Source organism: Cibotium barometz, chromosome 12 (genome assembly GCF_041138505.1).
Source record: "Cibotium barometz isolate CiBa-2024 chromosome 12, ASM4113850v1, whole genome shotgun sequence".
Classification (NCBI taxonomy): domain Eukaryota; kingdom Viridiplantae; phylum Streptophyta; class Polypodiopsida; order Cyatheales; family Cibotiaceae; genus Cibotium; species Cibotium barometz.
Window position 1 is genome coordinate 9468577 of NC_141057.1, and position 19539 is coordinate 9488115.

The following is a 19539-nucleotide window of genomic DNA, read 5'->3' on the forward strand; positions in this document are numbered from 1 at the left end:
CAGACCAAATGATAGAACCAAAAGAAATGATAGCATCCCTCTTAATCCTACCAAAGAGGTGTGCAATCGCAGACCAAACCCTCTGTGCTTCCCTGCATTCCCATAAAGAATGGTAAAGTGACTCTGAAACTCCTGCACATCTAGGGCATGCTGGGCAAGCACCAGTAACAGACCTCCATTGATTGGTGGCCAGACCACCATGAAGGGAAGCCCAGATAAAGGAGGAAATCTGTGGCTTCCTATAAGAATGCCACAATCTCCGCCAAAATACCCTCTGAATGTCAATCGAAATGCCGTAAGACTCCTAATGGGGTCTAAGAGTGGGAACACTCTGAATGTGTCCCAAGATAAGATGTCTGGCATTCCGCACCGTATAACTGAAAAAAGGCATGCTTTTCAAAGGGTTACAAGCATCCTTCCACTCCCACTCACCAGGGTCCCAATGCAAATGTGTGATAGGGCAGCCACCATACAACCAAAGGCTAACACTCTCTGAGATCATCCCGGGGGGGGGGGGGGGGGGGGGGGGGAGTCAACAAAGACGTGCTTCCCTAACCTGCCAACAACTCTGACTGGACGAATCTGGGGGCCCTCAATAAGGTCCTCCACATCACATCTCTCCAGCTGCCATCCATCCTGTACAGAAAAAAAGTCCCGTACATCATCCTCCCTAGGCAAGGAGAGACCCATAACCTGAAGAGGAACACCTGTCCTAGAAAAAACCCCAAACCAAGAATGATGACAACCTTCCAAAAAAGATCCAGTAATCCAATGGTTGGAAATGGCTGCATCAATCTGTGCAATCCTCCGGCTAGAGCCTCTCAAATGCTGCATGAAATCCAATCTCTCCACCTCGGTGAGGCTTTGAAGCCTCTTCCAAGCCAGCACTGTGGTGCATAGGGACTCCCAGCCAGCCCAAATAATATGCATAGCTGCCCCAAGAGGCCTACCATGCACATCTAAGATCAAATCATTCCACAAAATGGGTTGCCGGTTAGCTTCCTCCGCTGAACGCGGGGGGATGTGTACCAAAAAACTCCTCAGGGAGTCCCAGGCCCGTAGGAGGGACCTAACCAGGGGGGATGAAGGGGAGCGGTGAACTGCATCCGAAAAAATAAAGCGTGAGCTGAGAGTCTAGTCACCTCCACAAACAAGGACACACTTCGTGATCTGATGCATGAGAAAGTCCTTCCACAGCTCAGTGCCTGGAAGAAAGCCCTTAACAACAAGCTTATAGAGCAAAGCCTTACATTGCACCTTAGGGTCAATGATATTCAATCCCCCTTCCTGCTTAGGCCTGATAATGGTTTCCCAAGCAACTCTGGCCTTGGTGTGTGCATTTCCATCAAGCCCTGACCAAAGAAAGTTCCGAATAAGGCAACGAAGCTGGCCAATGCAACCCTTATGAAAAATCCAGCATGAAGCAATAAACCAAGCCATGGCTAGCAAAACTTGGTTAACCACCAAATCTCTAGAGGCCTTGAAGTCGAGCTTCCTCTTACTCCAGTGATGAAGTTTGCTTTTAATGCTTAAGAGCACTCGAGCAAACTGTTGTGCAGGGGAGATGTCAACGCCCACCTGACAACCAAGGTATCTGGCAGAGCATCCTCTCTCAATCCAAGTAAAACCAACATATGTACCCCAATTTGCAAGAGGAGAATCATTGATCCAAAAACCAACTGATTTATGCCAATTGATAGTAGCTCCTGCTTCCAAACAAAAGGCCTCCAAGGCTGTCCGGAAAGCACATAACAAGCATGTGAAGCCTCAAGGAACAATGCCGTATCATCTGCTAACTCAGAGTCCAAAAACTCTTTCTCTGTGCATAAGGGAAGCCTGAGATCCACAACACCAAGGGCAGCCCGAAGAAACCTGCTCATAGTCTTAGCTACAATGAGGTACAGTAAAGGGGTGAGGGGATAGCCCTGCCTCACCGAACAAGAAATCTGAAAACGCTCGCCGCGCCCCCCACAAACTAAAACAGTGCTATGAGCGAGCCTGTATAGGCAGGACACCCCTCTGATCCAGTTTTGGGAAAACCCCATGTTACCATAGTGCCCTCCAAAAACCTCCAAAAAATCCCAATCCACTCTGTCATAAGCTTTTTCAAAATCAAGCAAAAGAATGACAAGAGGCTGCTGACTAGACTTTGCTCACTCAACAACTTCCCAGAAAGAAAAGATGTTATCAAATATACTCCTTCCTCAGAGGAACCCATTCTGTGTATCATGGATAGTCCTTTGGAGAATCGGCTGCAGCCTTATACTCAAGGCTTTAGCTAAGATCTTGCAGATCCAAGGAGAGTGATGGGCCTCCATTGCTTGATGTCACTCTTGTCCCCACTCTTGGGGACAAGGTGAATCAGCCCCTCCGTGAGGTATGGCGGCATCATACCCGACAGCCACATTTCCTGAAGGGAAATAGTGATAGCATCTCCAATATGATCCCAAAAAAGAATAAAGAAGGCGGGAGAAAGACCATCATCCCCTGGGCATGAACCACTAGAAAGAGCATGCAGTGCGTGAAGGAATTCATCCTTCGAGAAAGGGGCATCTAGGGAAGAACACATAGCATCTGTAATGAGCCTGGGTATGCACTCCCAAACTTTTTGCCGTGCCACATCTCTCGGAGGAGAGGGCACCTCTGCAGTCAACAAAGACTGATAAAAATCTAAAGCAATACCACTTACCTTATCAGGCTCAATCTGAACCTCACCCTGTGAATCTTGCAAGTACCTCACAGAATCCCTGCTATGGGAAGGCCTTTGCGCTGAAAAAAACTCTTTGTTGCATTTGCCACCCATCTGAGTCCAAAAAGCCTCGTTCGCATGAAACGCGAACTCAGCCCTCCTGTCCATGGCCAACTAAAGCTTTGCTCTAACTGTGGTCAAGAGGTCTGTAATCCAAGACGCATGTGGATGCTTTTCATGTTCCCTCTGAAGAGCAGCAATCCTACACCTAATAGCTCTCTCCTTGTCCAGTGCCTCCTTTTTCTTGGACAAGGCAACGCTATGATAATGATGGCTGGTCCTCTCAAGAGCCAGCGCAATATTATGACAAGGATCAGGACCATCACAAGATCTCCATCTCTCTCTGATCTCAAGGGAGATGTCAGCATCTAGATAAAGAGAGTCAAGGGTACGGACACGGGGAGAGGCCGAGCCAGCCCCAGGCTCCCTGAGACACAAAACGACGGGGCAATGATCGGATTTGGTGGTGCCAAGCATAATAGCAATGGTCCTCCTCTGTCCATGGACCAATCATCCACATAAAATCTGTCCAGACGTGCAAAGATGCTCTCATTCCCGCTCCTGCGGTTATGCCAAGAGAAAGATAAGGAGTTTGGCCTTCTCTGGAAGTCATCCTCAGTCCAGCAATCCCTGCCAAAAAAAGAAAGCGTGAACCTCTCCCATGAGGTTCGCTCCAAAGGGTGTAAACCCCCTTCACGTCCACCCTTCTTGTCAGAAGGTTGCTCAACCATATTGAAGTCTCCTCCCACTATCCAATGATCAACCAGGGAATGACATTTGTAATGGTGTCCCAAAAGGCCACCCTTTCACCTCTCACGTTAGGTGCATAGATATTCAAGATTCCCAATTTCTGACCCTCATGCATGATCGAGATCCACTGCGCTCTAGCAGGGATGATAACACCGTGCCCAATAACATGAGGCATAACAGATGCTGCAACTGAAATGCAAACACCCCCTCTAGTCCCAACAGCCGAGGACCAAAAGGTGTGGCCAGAAAGCATCTTACCAGTTTTGCCACACTGAGATCTATCCAATTTGTGTTCCTGCAACAAAAGTATATCCATAGACCCTCCTATAACAGTAGGGTGAAGCTAGTCCTTCAGAAGGCCCTTCCTACCATGGGTGGGAAGCCCTCCAAGGCCTTGAACATTCCATGAGACGATTCTCATGGAAGAGAAGAGGGTTTGACCCCCGATCTAAGAAGACGATGGGCAGCCTGAGGACGCCTCTCATAATGCTGGAGGACGGGATAATCCACGGGGCAAAGTCCACTGACATGCCCTTGTTCGAGGCCCTGCACAGTACCTGCATATGTACGAGAAACCTGTGCGCCCTGCGCGGCATCAAGGGCCAAGAAGCTTCTCTACTTGTGGAAAATTGTTTAGAAGTTGGGGGGGGGGGGGAGATATATGTTAGTAATCCCTTAAATCCATGGGAATGACTTATTCACAAAGAATAGGTCACTCATGGATTGTATTCCAAACCCATGGCTATGATTACTCATGGAGATTTACATGCGAACCATGGGCATGAATGGTCACGAAGATTCCATAGTGTGAACATCTTGTGGACTTGACCAGATTCCATAGTGTGAACATATTGTGGACTTGGCCGTTACCCAGATGATGGATTACACATGGAAAGGCACACAGTGCCTGAATTTATGACATAGGTTTACACGTGGAAAGGCACACACAAGTTTACACTAGTGCCTGAATTCATGGCATTCGATGGGAGTTTACCCCAAACAACACTATATTTTGCATTGAAAAGCATGCTTGCTTGGCATAGGGTGCATGTGTATCCTTGTTTTCTGCGTGGAATTTGCCTAATTTTATTGCCTGGAGTTGTTCACAGAGCCAAAGACGCATGGGAACCCCGTGGATGGGTGTGCACAAACTTGTTTGGGCCTAAGGCCTAATATATTGTGTTTTTATGGTTTTGTAGGTAGTAAAGTATGATTAGAAGGCCCAATTTTTATTAAATAAGGTTTTGTGAATTAACGTGTATACGATACGTACACACTTATTTTAAAAGGCTGACCGCACCTGTACCTGTTGCTACTATCCATAAAGCATCCATACCTCTCCTCTCCCTCTTCAACACATGCCTCTCCTCTCCCTCTCAATCCTAGAGAACGACCTGCTCTACCTGCTGCCTGTACAGCACCCACACCTGTATCTGCTACCCGTACCGCACCTGTACCTGTTGCTACTATCCATAAAGCATCCACACCTATACCTCCTGTCCGACTAGCTGCACTTCCTGCCCAACCAGTTATACCTGCTGCCATACCCGTACTGAGACGTGCAGCTGCTATTATACCCATATACGGCTGTAAAAATACCTTAAAAGCCCAAGGGGGAGGGTGGGGGGTGGGTGGGAGAGAGCAGCCCATCTTCAACCTCTAAAGTGGTGTTCATGGTCTTGGTTATTTATGCTACTTTCATTTATGGTTAATTGTGTGTTTTAATCTTGTTACTCATTAAGGGCTTCGAGATCTGCGCTCTCGTTAAAGTCCTGGACAAATCCAAAACAATCTATAACTTATATTAAACTAAAAGTTGCCTTTACCAGTCACTCATACAGAAGAATCCTTCTGCATCTTTGACAAACCAGTGGTTGTGCACCCTAACCGTGTGGATTTGTGACAAAGTTGCCTTTACCAGTCGCTCATACAGAATCCTTCCATATCTTTGGCAAACCAGTTCGGAAGATGCCAATGGTTGTGTACCCTAGCCGTGTGGGTTTGTGACCAGGAAGAGGGAGTTCACGAGTTCAAATCCCCGAAGGCTCCCCAGTGGCATTCAGGCCATCGTACCATAATTCTAATGCCTTCGGGCGCCAAGCAACCTTCAGGTGGACACTCAAGTTGCTACTACAGAAGGATCTACTCAAGGAAAGAAGGGGGGGGGGGGACCAGTTCGGAAATACTTTCACAGCTCATAACAAGACTCTCAAGCATGCACAACAATCCAGCCCGCCTTAAGCATTCTGCTCTTTTGGCTTGGAAATTTTCTAAGTAAATGTTTTTCCACATCCACTCTCTTATTTGGGGAAACTATTTTTGGCTCACAGCATATATGATTCAGGTGAACTGAATCTTTACAAAGGGTGGCACTAAAGAAAAAAACTATCAATGAGTGTCAAAAGAAATTCATCAAATTCAACCCCCAACTCCACCAACATTTCTGTAATTTATCATCCCACTAGCAAATTACTAAAAACATAAGAAAAGTAAACTGACCTCTGTCTCAGCTTTTTGCAGATTATTCAACTCCTTAGCAAGTCTTTGTTTGTAGTGAGCCTCTCTGTTGGCAAAAGATTTAGATTTCAAGTGACCTTTAAGTAAGCGGTATTGCTCCTTGATTCCATCCAAACTGTCATGAGCCAAACGGTGTAATCAAACACAACAGTTTGCCTTCTAGTTAATGACAAGGCCAAAAAGAAAAGTTCAAGAAAAAGGTGCATCCTTGCAAAAGCAATAACATAGATGACAAGCATGCAAGGTTAGTTCCCAAGAACACACTGCACAATTAATGTTGCATTGCTGAGCTGCAGCAATGTATCAATTCACCTACCATCTTGGTGGTCCTGAGCCAACAACCTAAATGCTTTATCTTTGTACATGTGATATACGTCCCTTCTAAGCTTAGATGATTCTTCCATGTTCTTGCAAGCCTCTAAGGTGAATTATTGTGCTAGCCCTATAATTGCCTCCTTTCACCATCACTTGATTAAGGCATCAATCAATCTATAGCATCATAGTACTAGGATGACCTGGGCACATCAACCTTGTTGAGAAATATTATGCACCTAATACTAATCCTCAAGATTAGGACCTAATCTAGAAGGGTTAGGGGGGCCTGAGATTAGGGAAAGCAAGCACATACAGGTGGTTAAGGTTCATTATTAATAAATTCATGTGAAATGGCTATTTATGACTATTTATGACTTGATGGTTATTTATCACTATATAAGTGAAATGGCTATTTATGACTATTTATGACTTGATGGTTATTTATCACTATATAAGTGAAGCGTGGGTTATTCTAATGTGGGATTTATAGTTGGTCTGTGCCTGGATCAGAGTAGCCGTACTCTTGTCGTGGACATGGCGGATCATAAATACTCTTGCCAAGGGCAAGTTTTGGTGGTATGGGACACCAAGGCTGATTTGGCATGGATATGCGGGAGTGAGCTTTAGGCCCTCGCTCGGGGGAGGTCTATGGACATGAACTATGGTTGGGTGGTGAGCTTGCCTCCACCCATCTATGTTGTTTGTACTAACCATGTGTCAAAAAGCCTGTGATTTAGGTGATTTCCTCGGAGGATCTTATAGTTGGCATCAAAGCGGACCTAAACACGGAGGCAAAAAAGCAAGGTTTGCATGTCTCATGTATGGTTGCAAGTATGTAGAGAATCCCAAGTATTTTTCTTGTGGTATTTGCTAGGGTTTTGATCTCGGTTGAGAAGGTATGGTGCTTTTTTATTCTTCTGTCATGCATGCTTGAAACGTGTGGTCCGGAGAGAGAGAAATGAAATGAAATGAAATGTTATATTAACGTCTTCAAAAGGCCAAAGTGACCTATGAGACCAAAGTTACAACCATGTGACATCTGATACACTGTCTAGAAGAGAAAAGAAAGAACTAAGTATCTAGCCCCACAATACATCAGTAGGGGGGGCATCCGGAAGCAGCAACTAGGGAGAGTGGGAAGCTAATGCTACTGGTCAAAATGGGGTACATGAGTACATGGATACATGAATACATGAATATGGGAGAGTACAAAAGTGACAGTGAGTACAACAGTATATGGCTGGAGTCGTAATCATCCGAGGAGCTCTAGCATGGGTCTCTGCCGGATGGCCTGGATATCTGCCATAGTGAGATGCCTGGTCGGGCGAGCCCGATGCCTCGCAATGATGCTCTGAATCCTCCGGTGTAGGCACCATCTCCGATGTGAGGATCTGCGAACCCTCGGGCGTCTAGATCTGCCCAACTGGATAGCTCTCTCAACTAGAGTCCCACGGGGTGCTCGCTGCTGGGCTGTCAGCTGTGTGTCCTCCCGAGTAGTCCCTCTAAAGAAGTCAGTAATCTGTCTCTGTGTGGACTCCCTGCCAGTCTGGTGTCTGCTCCTGATGATGGACTCTCTAAGCCTGCGGATCTCCAGGAGATAAAAACCCAAGCATCGCTGATCACAATAGTCCATGACTCTAGCCAGTGGTCCAAATCCCTCTCTGAAAAGGCAATGGTAGCGCCCTCGAAACACCCAGTGGTAGAGAGAGAGAGAGAGAGAGAGAGAGAGAGAGAGAGAGAGAGAGAGAGTTATATTAAGCGCCTTCAAAACACCCAGTGGGTCTATGAGACCAAAAGTGATACGATAGTGTCCATGTAATCTCATCATGGTACAAAAGAAAACAAAGACGAGCTGAGAATGTCAAAACCGAGCCAGATGATACAAAGTGGGACCATCATCATACAACCTATGGAGCTAACCCCCCGATAGGGAGAGGGGGCCATCAAGGATATCGAGCATGGGGTTAGCTTGTAGGAGGCTCTACAGATCCTTCGGGCGTGGGAAGGCGGCTCTGTGCCTCTCCGAGACCTCCTCAAGATGGGACTGATGTCTGCGTTGCTGGCGAGGTACAGGGAATCTGGGGCGTCGGGCTCGCTGTAGTGCCCTAGCCCAGTCTAGAGTCACGCCAGAGTGAGGGGCGGGGGGTCAGGCACTCAAGAATGTGTGGCTTGGTGAGGTTGTGGGTATGTCATCCATAGCTAGTGGGGCATCCTCTCGTGGTCAGAAGAACTGAGTGATGGTCGCCTCGGTGTCTCCCATGGGATCTCGACTCCCTAATTAGTAAGTCTTTGTGGTGGTGAAGCTCTAGTAGGAAGAGGCCCAAGCACCACTGATCTGGGTAATTCATGATCCTAGATAAGGGTCCAAACCCCTCTCTAAAGAGACAATGGAACCTCCCTCGAATCTCATAATATACGGTGCATCTGCATATGAAATGCTCTTCTGACTCGACCTCCAGCTGGCACATAGTACATATCCTCTCCTCACGAGGTATCTGCATGGTTCTCCCTGTCTCTATCCTCAGGCAGTGCGATGACACCCGTAACTGGCCCACTGCAATCCGCATGGCATGTGACATGTATATGTCAAGATATCTGGCCCTCAATATGAAACCATCCTCTATAAGCCTCATGAAAGTATCCATGTAGTACTGTCATTTGTGTGAGAGTGGGCCATGTGTTGTGAACCAGGTATCATGTATGTATAGTCCCAATAAATCATATATGATCACCCGCTTCCTGTCATCCTAAGAGAGCCTAATGAATGGGGAGTCCGGGTCATACTAGAGTGGGGGGAGGCTATCCATCCTGACTCCATGCCTCGTGAACCAGGTGCATACTCGGCTATACCATGACTCGTGCCCATCTGTTGCTAGTTGCTGGGACTGTAGGGCAAGCCTTGGGAGTCTCTAGGGGGGCATGGCACTGATCTTGTGAAAGATAGATAGAGAGTGAGAGAGAGAGAGAGAGAGAGAGAGAGAGAGAGAGAGAGAGAAAGAAAGATATATTAAGCGTCTACTAAAGACCCAATGGGCCTATGAGACGAAAGTGATACAATAATGTCCATAGCATATCTCATCATGGAATGGACAGAGAAGGGTATGAGAGAGAGTGTATGCAGATAGATGTGGTGTCCATGGTCGTTTTTGCATGTAGAAACCCTAAAAGCAGCCAAAACCTAGAACCTGCTCATGTAGGTGTGTGCATAGTCGTCATGGTATGGGCCATGCAGGCAGAGAAGCGCCTGTGTGTTGCGGGCTATAGCAAGGATTGCAGGTAGAAAAGTGCATGCATGTGTAGGCTGCGGTTGTGTTTGGTAGGACTTCAAGGGGTAGAGCCCCATATGATAGACCTGTACGGAGTGCCATGTTGTCACATGCATAGCATGTGAACATGCTTAATCCCCAGTTTTAGGCTGTGACTAGGAACCTTTTGTGGCAGTAAACAGCCTAGGCTAATGCTAGGTATTTTCCCAACAAGGCAATAAAACAGCCTGGATTAATGCTAGGTATTTTACCCAAGGTAGTTAGGAGGAGCTCAAGGGAAGTTAATGCAATTTGGCATTTTATGTGTATTTGTGCTTGTCCTTTACTGGCCGACTACAGATAGGGGTATTTGGGAGCTTATAAATAGGCAAGTTCGTATCCATCTGATTCCACGTTTGTGGGACAGATCATAGGCATAGGTGTTTCCATTTTGGAGGCCATTTTGGCTAGGATCTATGTATATATTGCTGAATATATAGAAAACGCTTTTCAGCAACATCTCTCTTCTCTCAATTCATCTCTATGTTTTGCATAATATTATAATACAGGCAGTTCTTCAGCATCTGACATTGGTATCAGAGCCTCAATGATCTAGGGTATCGTCGCATCCAAGGGGTACAGCCCCATGTGATAGATGATGAGAAAACGCACATTGAGAGGCTGCTAGTTCAGATCATGCAAGGCCGTGACATTGGTATCAAAGCCTCGATGATCCAGGGTATCGTCGCATCCAAGGGGTAGAGCCCCATGTGATAGATGATGAGCACATGCACATTGAAAGGCCGCTAGTTCAGATCATGAAGGGTGGTGACAAAGAGCAACGCCTAGAAGGCAGTCCCGGGTGTAACGCAGTACACTACTACACTGTATAGAGTGCCATGTTACCACATGAACAGCATGTGCACATGCTTAATCCCCAGGGTGTCGTGGCATCCAAGGGGTAGAACCCCATGTGATAGATGATGGGCACACACACATGGGAAGGCGGCTAGTGATCATGTAGGGCGGTGACAAAGAGCAACGTGTAGCAGACAATCCCTGGCAGCAGGCAATACACTGTACGGGGTGCCATGTTATCACATGCAAAGCTTGTGAACATGCTTAATCCAAGTTTGAGTTGTGATTAGGAACCTTTTGAGGCAGTAAACGACCCTGGTTAATGCAAGATATTTTACCCAAGGCAGACACACGGAACTAGAGGGCAGTTACAGGCAGCTTGTCCTTTGCTGGATGACAGCTGGCCAGGGAGGGGTATTTGGAAGCCTATAAATAGGCGAGTCCATTCCCTTTTGTATCCATCCGATCCCAGGTTTGTGGGACAAGTCGCAGGCAAAGGTGTTACCTTTTTGAAGGCCATGTAACTATGTATATATTAATGAATATATAGAAAACGCTTTTCAACATCAGCTCTCGTCTCTCTGTTCATCTCTACAATACCACAATACACACATTTCTTCTACATGTGACATTGGTATCAAAGCCTCGGGGTATTGTGGCATCCAAGGGGTAGAAGCCTTATGTGATAGATGATGAGCACATGCACATGGGAAGGCTGCTAGTTCAGATCATGCAGGGCAATGACAGAGAGCAGCACGCAGCAAACAGTCCCAGGCAGCTTGCAGTACATTGTACAGAGTGCCACGTTGTCACTGAAGGCTTTCAGCTGTTAGGGTTAGGGTTTGGAGGTACTGCAAACACAAACGTAGAGAGCAGAGAGAGAGAACACGACTCTTGTTATATTCAGTATGATAATGTGAAGTACAATAGCCACATAATGAAGTGACCTAAAAGATGTGTTCACATGTCCGGCCATAAAGTGTGCTGGGTGGACCAAAACACTTATAAACTGTTATAAGTGAAACTAAGCTAAACTGGGGGAAAAAACCTCCACTAACTGAAGTAAAAAGTGCCCCAGTAATCTACTGATGATCACTAGCACTCCTCTGGGTGCATACACAGCATAAAACCCAACAAACCCCCCTGGAGTGATATGTGATCACTGTACATCATCCACCAAAAGGAAACAAATTCAAAGCAGTGCGGAATGCTTCGAATTTCGGACATGGTAATGCTTTGGTGAAGATGTCTGCCACATTCTGATCTGTAGGATAGTAGATCAGACTGATATCACCTGCCTGGAGTCTCTCCCGAACAAAATGATAGTGAATCTCAATGTGTTTCGTGCGAGCATGAAACACAAGATTCCTGGCCACAACAATGGCACTCTGACTATCAGTATAGATAGGTGTAGGCTCCTCCACTGAAATATCCATATCAGTCATGAGACGACGCAGCCAAACACACTCAACAGTAGTAGTGTAGACTGCTCTGTACTCTGCCTCACAAGACGAAGTGGCCACTGTGGTTTGTTTCTTGCTTAGCCAAGAAATGCATGAAGAGCCAAGAAAGAAACAATTTCCACTAGTGGAATGTCTGGTATCAAAATCACCAGCCCAATCTGAATCATTGTAAGCGTATAACTGCATGTCACCCCCCTCAGGATAAAGCAATCCAAGAGACAAGGTACCCTGCAAATACCGGAATACACGCTTCACAGCTTGCCAATGTGACAATCGCGGGCTGTGCATGAATCTGCTCAACTGAGATACGGCATACTGAATATCTGGCCGTGTAGTACACAAGTAAATAAGGCACCCAACAGCCTGAGCATACGTAGTGGCATCAAAAGGAATACTGTCATCTTGTAGTGACAGTTTCATCCCAGGCTCCATAGGAGTGCTAACAGGCTTGCAATCCTGAAATTTAAACTTCTCCAGAAGTTTAGCAACATACCGAGATTGCAACAACCCAATGCCTCTATTATCCTGCACAAACTATATGCCCAAATAATAGTGTACGAGCCCCAAATCAAACATGTTAAATGTCTGTTGCAGTATCTCTTTAAAAGCTGCAATTTTGTCATCATTTGATCCCATGAGCAAAAGATCATCTACATAAAGACTGATGACCAGCAGATCTTTCTCTTCTTTCTTTACATATAAAGTGGCTTCTGATGGACTGTTCACAAATCCTTGAGTGAGTAGGAAAGCATCTATCTTTGCATACCAAGCTCGTGGAGCTTGTTTCAAACCATACAAGGCCTTTTTCAGCCTACATACTTTCCCTTCATGACCATGTTCTGCAAAACCTATGGGCTGATATACATAAACTTCCTCCTCGAGGTCCCCATGTAGGAAAGCAGTCTTAATGTCCAACTGGTGAACAACCCAACCACAATGTGCAGCCAATGCAATGACACACCTAAGTGTCGACATACGGGATGTAGGAGCAAATGTCTCCTCATAATCAATGCCCTTCTTCTGTTGCAACTAGACGGGCTTTGTACCTGTCAATGGATCCATCTGCATGTCTTTTCAACTTATAGACCCACTTAGTACCAATGGCTTTCTTGCCTTTGGGCAGATCAACCAAATCCCATGTTTGATTCCTTTTAATAGAATCAAGCTCATCCTGCATGGCTTTATTCCAATGCACATTGTCTCGTGCATCCACAAATGAATCATCATCATCCTGTAAACTGGCTGCCATAACCATATTCAAATCCATGATGTGTGCATGCTCATTGGTCCTTGTCTCCCTACGAGTACGACCAGCAAGAGGACCCTCTAGATGGCTGTCCTATAATGTCCTCAAATACCATCTAGGTATATGTCTGACCTGTGGTGCCTGCTGCCCCATATTTGGTTCAGCTTCTGGCTCAATTTGCTGCTGAATTTTTGCACCACCTTCATGATTTGCTGGCTGTCCCGTACCCTCATGAGTTGGATCACCAATTGTGGAATGAAACTCCATAGGTAGTAGACCTTCAAACACATCATTTTCAGCCTGATTTGCATCATAACCAGCCATGGATATTTCTGATTTTTCATCAAAAATCACATCCCGACTAGTGAATATCTTCCTGGATAGTGGGTCATATAACCGGTAGCCCTTGCTCTCACGGCTATACCCAACAAAAATGCATTTTGTGGCTTTATCATCCAACTTCCTCCTCAACTCTTTGGGTATGTGTGCATATGCAAGACACCCAAAAGTACGAAAATGTGATACCGAAGGCTTGCGGCCATGCCAAGCCTCAAAAGGAGTAATGGAAACCAATGCCTTTGTGGGACATCGATTCAAAATATGACAAGCACACATGACAGCTTCCACCCAAAAGATATGTGGTAGCTTCTTTGCCTTTAACATACATCTGGCCATCTCCATGAGTGACCGATTCTTCCTTTCTGCAACCCCATTCTGCTGTGGAATATAAGGAGTAGTATACCGATGTTTGATACCTCTACTCTCAAGAAAGGAATTTAACATGTGTGACATATATTCCGCCCCTCGGTCAGAACGGAGAGTCTTAACCTTGCATTCTGACTCTATTTCAGCAAGTGCTACAAAGGCCAAAAATGCATCATATACCTGTGATTTCTGTGTCAAAGGATAGACCCAGCATATACGAGAGAAGTCATCAATAAATGTAGCAAAATAGAAGCAACCTCCTAATGACTTCGTCTGCATGGGACCACAAAGATCACTATGTATAAGCTGCAACTTTGCAATTGCTCATAGAGCCTGATCACGTGGAAAGGAAAATCAATGCATTTTTCCCAAAATACATCCTTCACATATGTGATCTGGAGGCTTCTCCATAAGAGGTAGGGCTGTCAACATGTTATGTCGCTGCATAAGCATAAGACTACCAAAATTTACATGCCCCATGCGAGCATGCCATAACTCCGCATCAACCATAGCTGGAGTAAGAGTGAATGCATTATAAGCAGACTGATCCATTGGCTGAAATGCATCCAACTGATAAAGTCCATGACATAATGTACCAGTAAGCATCAAGGTCAAAGCATTAGCTTTGTCTCTGACCATGCATTTGTCATCATCGAAGTGGACTTGCATACCACAGTGTGCTAAAGAAGAAATGGACAACAAATTCTTCTTTATCCCTGGTACATATAAGGCATCTGTAAGGCGAAGAATAGAGCCATCAATGGCTGTGAGCTGAATCTCCCCAATGCCACGAACTGGATATGAAGCATTATTGGCACACTGAACAGTTTTGCCAACAGGGACAGGGCCTACATGACAAAACAAATCCCTGCGAGATGTGATATGCTTTGAAGCACCACTATCAAAATACCAAGTACATGCATGCTCTGTCATACTGAGTGCCTGTGAAGACCAAGAGGCATCATAGCTGCATGTATAGAAACAGTAATCCCTGTCCTCAACAAAAGAAGCAGTCTCTGGAGGAGCTTTAGAGGCATCATTTACAGACATCCCAGATTCTTTTGCCTTCTCTTTGGCAATCCTCTTTCTGCACTCTGTGATGTAGTGACCTGGCTTCTTACAGTAATGGCATTTGCCCTTCTTCTTGGGCTATCCATCACCTTTCTTGGTATCCTGAGATGAACCACCATCACCTGAATTCTGATTTGAACTCTTTGGCTGAGATTTGCCTTTCCCCTTTTGACCTGTAGTAAATGCTTGTTCAGCACTTGTGTTCATATTCATATTCTTCCTGATTTGCTCTTCTTGTAGCAAGAGAGCAACAAGTTCCTGATACTTAAGGGGTTCAACAGCATTCCTCATGCTGAGGTTCAAAGAGGTATGAAAAGCCAAGTAAGATCTTGGCAAAGAGTTCAAGATGGTGGACACAAGCTGTGTCTCAGGAATAATCTCATCCACATTGATGAGTTGCTCTCTCAAATCCTGCAGCTTGTTTAAGTGGCTAGACATATCATCTCCTTCATGCATTTTCTGATTTTCCAGCTCTCTTTTCAAAAACGAGATCCGAGCCTCATTACGAGTAGCATACATCTGCTCCAAAGTCACCCATGCATTCCGTGAAGAGCCAGCTGAACGAATATGAGGTATAATAGACCTCTGTACTGACAATGCAATAAGTGACAAGGCTAGTGCATCTCTGGCATCCCATGTCTTCTGAGCATTTGTTCGTTGAACAGGCAATGGCTGACCTGGTGCCTGTACCTGTTGTCCTCGTCCACGAGCACCCCCTTGGGGAGGAGTGTCTGGAGCCAATGGACCTGGACGTGGTTCATCACCACTAACAAAATCCCAAAGACCTTTTGCCACGAGCACATTTCTCAGCATAAAACTCCACAAGGAGTAGTTCGTGCCGTCCAATTTGTCTTCCTTAGACAAATACGTGAATACATCACTCTGTTGTTGATTTGCCATTATGCCAATGCACAATGTTGTACCTGTGTATCAAAAAACCCAATAGCAAGAACCCTGAAAGCAACTGTACTCCACTGAATACAACTAACCCAAATATGCCTACACTCTCAATCCTCTGAATGTGCAAAACAATGCACCACTGACTGAGTAGAGCAGCACAAATGGCTTACACAGTGCCAAAATGCCCAAAGTTACTGCACCCAAAACCTTGCAAGAACCCTGTAGAGATTTCTTTGCAAGAAAATCTGCCTGTATCTGCCAGAAGATTTCCACAGAGAAAAATGCCCAAATTTCAAAACTTGTAAAGCTTACCACAACTGTACGGAGCAGGTTCTGGTGTCCTATAAGGAACAAGTACAGTCGACTGTACTGTGCAGGTACACAGCAGCTGCAGTCGTAGTACTATACAGAAGCAGATACCAGTACTGTAAGGAAGCAGGTACGGAAGCTGCAGTCGACTGTTGACTTCAAATATGCGCAGCAGGTACAGTCGACTGGTACTGAACAGGTACGCAGCAGGTCGCCTGTACGGAATGATGCAGGTGCAAGTCGCCTGTACGGACAGCTGTACGGCTGTCTGCGCAGGACAGTACTGCTGTCTGCGCAGGTGTGTACGGAGGTTGACGGCACTGTCTGCGCAGGTGTGGAACAGTACGGGCAGGCACAATGTACAGAGCAGGACAGTAGCCTGTACGGTGCTGTGTAGCTGTCGACGAGCTTGTACGGACAGCTCTACAGGGTACGGGCTGTTGCAGGCGAAGCTGTACGAGCAGTTGCAAGTGAAGCTAATGAAGATGGCATGTACGGATGGTGGTGTGGAACAGTACGGGCAGGGCAAGGGCAGGCCAACCTGGTTGCTCTGATACCAAATGAAGGCTTTCAGCTGTTAGGGTTAGGGTTTGGAGGTACTGCAAACACAAATGTAGAGAGCAGAGAGAGAGAACACGACTCTTGTTGTATTCAGTATGATAATGTGAAGTACAATAGCCACATAATGAAGCGACCTAAAAGATGTGTTCACATGTCCAGCCATAAAGTGTGCCGGGTGGACCAAAACACTTATAAACTGTTATAAGTGAAACTAAGCTAAACTGGGGGAAAAAACCTCCACTAACTGAAGTAAAAAGTGCCCCAGTAATCTACTGATGATCACTAGCACTCCTCTGGGTGCATACACAGCATAAAACCCAACAGTCACATGCACAATATGTGGACATGCTTAATCCCAAGTTTTAGGCTGTGATTAGGAACCTGTTGGGGCAATAAACAGCGCGGGTTACTGCTAGGTATTTTACCTCAAGGTAGCCGGAAGGAGCTGGAGGGCAGTTACAGGCAGTTTGGCATTTTAAGGGCGGTGACAGAGATCAGCACACAGCAGACCGTCCCGGGTAGCACGCAACACATTGTGAGTGCATTGTCAAAGCATGTGGACATGCTTAATCTCTTGTTTTAAGCTGTGATTAGGAACCCTTTGGGGCAGTAAATAGCCCACGTTAATGATGCTAGATAGTTTACCCAAGGCAGTCAGAAGGAGCTGGAGGGCGTGTGTATTTATGCTTGTCCTTTGCTGGCGGACTGTAGGTAGGGGTATTTGGGAGCCTATAAATAGGCAAGTTCATTGCCTTTTGTATCCATTGATCCCAGATTCCCAAGTTTGTGGGACATAGGTGTTACCTTTCTGGAGGTCATGTTACCTAGGATCTCTATAGATTTAATGAATATATAGAAAAAACTTTTCAGCAACATCTCTCCTCTCTCTGTTTATCTCTGCGTTTTGTACAATACCATAATACAGGCAGTTCTTTTGCATGTGACCTTGGTGTCAGAGTCTGGTTGATCCCAAGATATCATGGCATTCAAGGGGTAGAGCCTTATGTGATAGACGATGAGCACATGCGCATGGGAAGGCTGCTAGTTCAGATCATGCAGGGCAATGACAAAGAGCAACATGCAGCAAACAGTCCCAAGCAGCTTGCAGTACATTGTATAGAGTGCCACGTTGTCACATGCACAGGGCAATAAACAGTGCGGGTTACTCCTAGGTATTTTACCCCAAGGTAGTCGGAAGGAGCGGCAGGGCAGTTACAGGTAGTTTAGCATTTTATGTGTTATAACAAAGTGAATGGTCTCATATGAATAATGGGCCCAAGGCCAATGGACCATGCCCATGGACAACACTTATGATAGTGAAAGGGGTGGTCATGTATATATACCAAATAGGCCATATTTGGGGCTAACTTGGATAATCCATGAAATACAAGTCATTACTCTCTTTTCTCTCTAAACGTAGACTAATCTCCGTAATCTATGCTAATCCAAGGCTAAGCTAGATGTCCCTTTCTTTCATTAGTATCAAAGCTTGGCCGGGAGATCGGCAAGCTTCAATGCGATACATCAACCTCCAAGTGTTGTCAATTGATGCATTTTGATGGTTGGGCAAAGTTTTGGCAAACAATGGATATAGCATTGCAATTGAAATTCATTTGAGTTTACATTGAGATTTCATTGCAAATACAAAGGAGATGCCGTCAATTTTTTTTGCAAAAAGCATATATGCATGGCACTTGGGGTTAGATTTGGATGCCCAAAGATGCAAATTGATGTGGTGCATACTTTTGAATGATTCCGAGGCATTGCCAATGAAAAGGGAAGGAGTGGATAGCAAGTGGAGACAATTTTGGCAGTTTTCTGCTGCGGTTAATTCAGTCCAAAAGGGTTGGGGCTATTTTCAAGTGGTTTACATAGCTTCATTCTACTCTCCAAGGGCTACATTTTGAGCCTTCAAGTGCTCCGTTCCGACACTGTTTGCTACTGCAACCAGCAAGTCTTCCCACAAGGCAAAAGTGGTGCCTGACATAGTTGTTAGGAGGCGCGCCTCTAACAGTTCTAGGCGTACAACTGCCTGATCGAGGCATCCACAAATTTAAAAAAAATTTAAAAAAAAAAATTGCTGGTTTGAGTCTTTAGACGGGGTTTTAAGGGCCCAAGGCAACCCCTCTCACACAAACTCTCTCTCCCTCATTCTCTCCCTCCCTCCCTCCCTCCAGCCTTTCTCAAGACCCAAAGTTCAAAAACACTAGGATGATGATGTTTTTTATACCCACTTTTGGAGCTCTCTCTATACTCTACCGGTTCATTTCATTCGGTTCATTTCATTTTACTTTGTACCCTTGAATCTTGATGATGTATCCAGATGATGAGGATGGACTCTTTTGGTCTCATAGGTCATTTTGGTCTTTTGCATACGTTTAATACAGCATAGGTCATTATGGCCTTTTGAAGACGTTAATATAACATTTCATTTCATTTTCATTTCATTTCTATGTCTCTCATACACAACCTCTCTCTCCCTCCCTCAAGGCTCATACATACACACTCTAGAATGGTACAGGATGGAGCTAGCTAGGTTGCATATCATGATTGTATACTCCATGCATATAGCTTTGCATTTCTCCTAGTAGTAGAGCTCCATCCCCCGCACACCCAGATTCAGCTTTTTTTTGTTCAGTACTTTTTCATTTTGTTGGGATGACAGAGGATACCCCATGCAGGTACTCCGATTTGTCTCATAGGCCGAGTTCGGTCTTTTGGAAGACGTTAATAAAATCTTTCTTTCTTTCTCTCTCTCTCTCTCTCTCTCTCTCTCTCTCTCTCTCTCTCTCTCTCTCTCTCTCTCTCTCAACTTTCACTATATATATTATATCTATCTATCACTATATA

General features: G+C 45.4%; 1 protein-coding gene across 1 annotated transcript in view; it reads right to left on the reverse strand.

The window, feature by feature from the left end:
* LOC147633029 (uncharacterized) overlaps positions 1 to 19539 on the reverse strand; it is a 62173-nt gene that overhangs the window by 30016 nt on the left and 12618 nt on the right. Inside the window, exon 2 of the mRNA XM_086806027.1 lies at positions 5999 to 6131. Within this exon, the coding sequence (XP_086662153.1) occupies positions 5999 to 6131 (133 nt within the window). The remainder of the gene's footprint in view (positions 1 to 5998; positions 6132 to 19539) is intronic.